The sequence below is a fragment of the Myotis brandtii genome, unplaced genomic scaffold (assembly GCF_000412655.1).
Source record: "Myotis brandtii unplaced genomic scaffold, ASM41265v1 scaffold79, whole genome shotgun sequence".
Taxonomy (NCBI): domain Eukaryota; kingdom Metazoa; phylum Chordata; class Mammalia; order Chiroptera; family Vespertilionidae; genus Myotis; species Myotis brandtii.
Genome location: NW_005371173.1, coordinates 6,246,033 through 6,250,263, shown reverse-complemented (window position 1 = coordinate 6,250,263; position 4,231 = coordinate 6,246,033). Strand labels below are relative to the sequence as shown.

The window sequence follows — 4,231 nt, the reverse complement described above, 5'->3', positions numbered from 1 at the left end:
TTTTTTTTTTTTTTTTACTGTGATGTTAAAAAATGCCCAAGAGATTGCTTTTTGATTCTGAAGATCAAGGGAAAGGGCTTGGACTATACAAAACACATTTGTTAGTCATCTGTACATAACATATTCTAGCTTAAAATGTTTCTACTGGTCTATAACATTTTTTAATTTAAAATTGAAGAGTCCACTTTATTATTTTATTGAACAGAAATAAGTGCATGTTATATATGAGTGTGTGCACATATGTGTATGTATTAACAAACTGTAATGAACTCTTCTGTTAATAGGTGCGAGAGGATGTACTTAATTCATTGAATAACAACTTTCTTCAAACGCTAAATCAAGCTTGGAATGATCATCAAACAGCTATGGTGATGATTAGAGACATACTAATGTATATGGTAAGTAGAGTTTTTTTTATTGTTTTCCCTTTAAGAAGTTAGGCATTTCAAAACAATGTTTTCTTTGTTACATGTAGTTGAATAGTATATGTCAGTGTGGAAGGTGCTTTAAAAAAAATTAACAATATTGCCCTAGCAAGGGTCATGTTAGTTTATATAGTGTTTTATATACTTTATGATTAGAATGAAAAACTGGAAGGGAAAGATGTAATTTTTTTCTGAATATCTAGCATTTTTGCTTTAGAATGGGAAATACCAAAAAGCTTTATTAGCATCTCTTTTGACTAAAGGTGGTTGAATGACAACATGATAAATGAGAGGTGAATATTCTGTTACAGATTTATAATGTCTTCATATCTTTACTGACAGGGGATGTCATTAATAGAAATACTTTTGTGATAATTATACTCTAATAGCTGCCATCTATCTTTCTTAATGGTAAATGCTTTCAGTATTTATATTCTTCAGATATATATTCTATTTTTCACCTATTACTGTTTTTTGTTTCTGTCAGTCAAGAAAAATACCTTTTCAGCAGGACAGTTTGGAAAACATTGATGAGCGAAGGTGTTTAATTGCTTTCAAGGAGATTAAACTATCAGGTTTTTTTTTTAACTTTAGTATGATGATAGAATGAAACAAAATTGATTAAGCTGCTTAATTATTCTGTCACTGCAAAATTACCAAGTCTGATAACATCTTGTTGCCTCAGTGTTCACGTTTGGAAATTGGAAAGAATGATTTTCTTCTAAGCGTTTACTCTTTGCTTTTCAAATTTTTATTTTGTTTTCTTTAGTTGTAATACAATGGTGAAAGCTTACCTAGTTTCTTTCACTTGATAGAGTAAAGGAATGTTTGGAAATAATTTTCAATGAAAGCAAACAGCTAAAAAGTTTTTTGTTCTGCTAATTAATTCAGTCAGGCCTATTACTCGTGGTTTTGTAGACCTAGTGACAAGGGGGTCGGTGATAGGATACTTCATTTTTCAGGGGTTTGATAAAAGGTGTAACACATTGTTTAGTCTTTCTGAGCCTTATTCTCACTTTCTTCAGGATATAGATTCATGTGTTGACATTTGAGGCAATGATTAGCATAAGAAAATATATCATGTCTGGGATATAAATGTGAAATAAGTTTATTGCTGTTCTCTTAAAGTTCTGGATTTGGTGAGTCTTTAAATTCTAACACTGTCTAACACTAACACTAAGAAAACCACTTGTAATTTCATGGCCCATTGTTCTGATTCAGAAGTATTTTTAAAATTATACAACACGCAATCTTATATCAGGTTATTTTTAAAATTTGTTTTATTTCAATTCTTTTTTTCTCATGAAATCTCAAACCTTGAATCCTAGCTGTTATGTGAACATTGATTGTCAAATTCATTCCTCAGCTTCCTCATTTATAAAATGAAAATAATATGGTACCAACTTGGTAGGGATAGTCATGAGGCTTAAAGGGGCCATTCATATAAAGCACTAGCAAGGCCCCGGACTATAATGTGCTCAGTAAAAATTAACTAGTATTAATATTTCTCATCCCTTCAACCTTTCAACAAACGCATCTGGTAGTGCTAAAACTATGGATAAACCCAGCCACTTAAATCTTTCTTGGGCCTCTCCTGGAGGAAATCCCACACAGGGTAGGTGAGTGCCACTTTGTACATAGTCACAAACCTCCAGTCAGCCCTCCACACTACCCGGCAGACTCTCTCTAGTCAGCTCATTCCACCACTTTGAAATAGTTCTCTTCAAACCTCCAGCTTTCCTACTGGTCACTTCGCTGTTAACAAGTGCCTTCTACCTCTCAGAGAAAAAAGAAAGCATAAGGTAGAAACTGTCATGCCACTGAATCTACAGTTTCACCTGTATTTTCTCCCCTTTTGTGTTTTTCTTTTTCCTTCCTGTTTTAATGGAGGGTAGTGTCTCTCTGGCAGAGGCCAGTCTTCCACCTGTGTTAAAGCTCACATCTCTTTCTACCTTGTGAAAAACCTGAAGTATCTTCAGGTTCTGCCTTTTTACTCGATCTTACTTATCAGCTTAAATATGTTTGGGCCATTCACTTCCTCAAAATCTTCTGAGTTTTCTTTCGGACCTCTGCATTTCCATTCACAACTAAAATGTCTTATAAGAACTGTTGACACTTGTTCTTTCCCTTTTTCTCATCTTTCATTTGCTTTGAATATGTTCCAGTTAAGCTTCTGTCTAAACTATTCAAATTTTCATTCTCTTTATTTTGCATTTTTATCTGAACAATTCTGTTCAGTCTTGCCCTTATCAAGATCACCATATCTGCGTATCTATGAAGGCAAAGATCGCTGCTAGTTCTCATGCTCCTGGATATCTTTCAGCAATATTTGGCACATTTGACCAGTCTTTTCTCCTAACATGTTGGGTTCTTAATTACTGTGACAAAGCACTCACTCCCTTTGTATGCTCCTACCTTTCTGACTTTTCCTTCTCAGCCACTACTCCGTCTCCTCTGCCTCTTAGATAAAGGCATTCTTGAAGCTTCTTCCTAGTTTTCCTTCTCCTGGTACACCTAACTTTATTTGGTGCCTCTGTGCAAATGATTCCCAAATTAGGTCTCCAGCCTCAGTCTCTGAGATTCATATTCATAGTCATTTGTCTAGTTGATGGCTCCCTTCATTGTCTGAGAGGTATTTCAAACTTGGCATTTCCAAGTGAGCTCCTAATCAGTGTCATTTTATTCGTTTATGCCAGAAACCTGGGACTTATTATTGTCAGTTTCTTCTCCCTCTCTTTCTCCATCATATATTTCTAGAATCTGCAGTTCTGTTTTTAGATCTCCCCAAGACCAGAGCACCTTCATTTCTCTCCATTGTATAACTAGTCTTACAACATTCATTTTGCTCCTCTCTATTCTCTTTTCAATATTGCTCCTAGGGTTACTATTTTCAAGCATGTGATCATGTTGCTTTCCTGCTGAGATTCTTCTCTCTCATCTTGGAATCATCACACATGTCTTTTGTCTGGAAATGTTTCTAGAATGTTTCCTCTCTATGTGATTTGCTCCTACTTATCCTTTAGGACTTAGCTTCTAAAGGCAATAGAGTTTATAATCTCTGCTTTACTTAAATTAGTTATTTTTAATTCATTTTTTCCTTAAAGAACAATTAAGATGTTAAACTTTTAAGATTGGTTTAGCATTGCTCAATTTTCAGTTTTAATTGTTTAAAAGATTAATGATTGGGGAAATTTTTAAAATATTTTATAGAAAAAGTTTGTTGCAATATAGGTTATTTAATTATTATAATCTATGACTAGTGTTTTTTTTTTTGCCATTAAAACATTGTCCAAGCCCTAACCAGTTTGGCTCAGTGGATAGAGTGTCAGCCTGCGGACTGAAAGGTCCCAGGTTCGATTCCGGTCAAGGGCATGTACCTAGGTTGCGGGCACATCCCCAGTAGGAGGTGTGCAGGAGGCAGCTGATCGATGTTTCTCTCTCATCAATGTTTCTAACTCTCTATCCCTCTCCCTTCCTCTCTGTAAAAAATCAATAAAATATATTTTAAAAAAGCATTGAACAATATTAGGTTTAGAAACTTGACCCAACTGAAATTATCAATGTCATTCTATAGATAACTGAGTTATTAGAATTAATGTAAAAGGAAAGAGGAAAATATTTTCTGTCATATATAGGATGACAGAAAATTAATAATGAGTTTTCTGCCTAAAACTATGGTGAATTTCCAAAGGTCTTTTTATGTTTTTACTCAAATTTGTCTATATTTCCAGTCATTTTTACAAACTGCAAAGATACACTAGTATTGCTGATTAGTCTTAAAGATAAAAGGCTATATTTTCAAAATC

General features: G+C 34.1%; 1 protein-coding gene across 6 annotated transcripts in view; it reads left to right on the top strand.

Annotated features, from left to right (window-relative positions):
* Positions 1–4,231, top strand: part of CUL3 (cullin 3) — an 82,018-nt gene that overhangs the window by 26,918 nt on the left and 50,869 nt on the right. For all 6 annotated transcript variants that reach the window (XM_014531064.1, XM_014531059.1, XM_014531063.1 and 3 more), the window contains exon 3: positions 285–398. In XM_014531064.1, the coding sequence (XP_014386550.1) occupies positions 285–398 (114 nt within the window). The remainder of the gene's footprint in view (positions 1–284; positions 399–4,231) is intronic.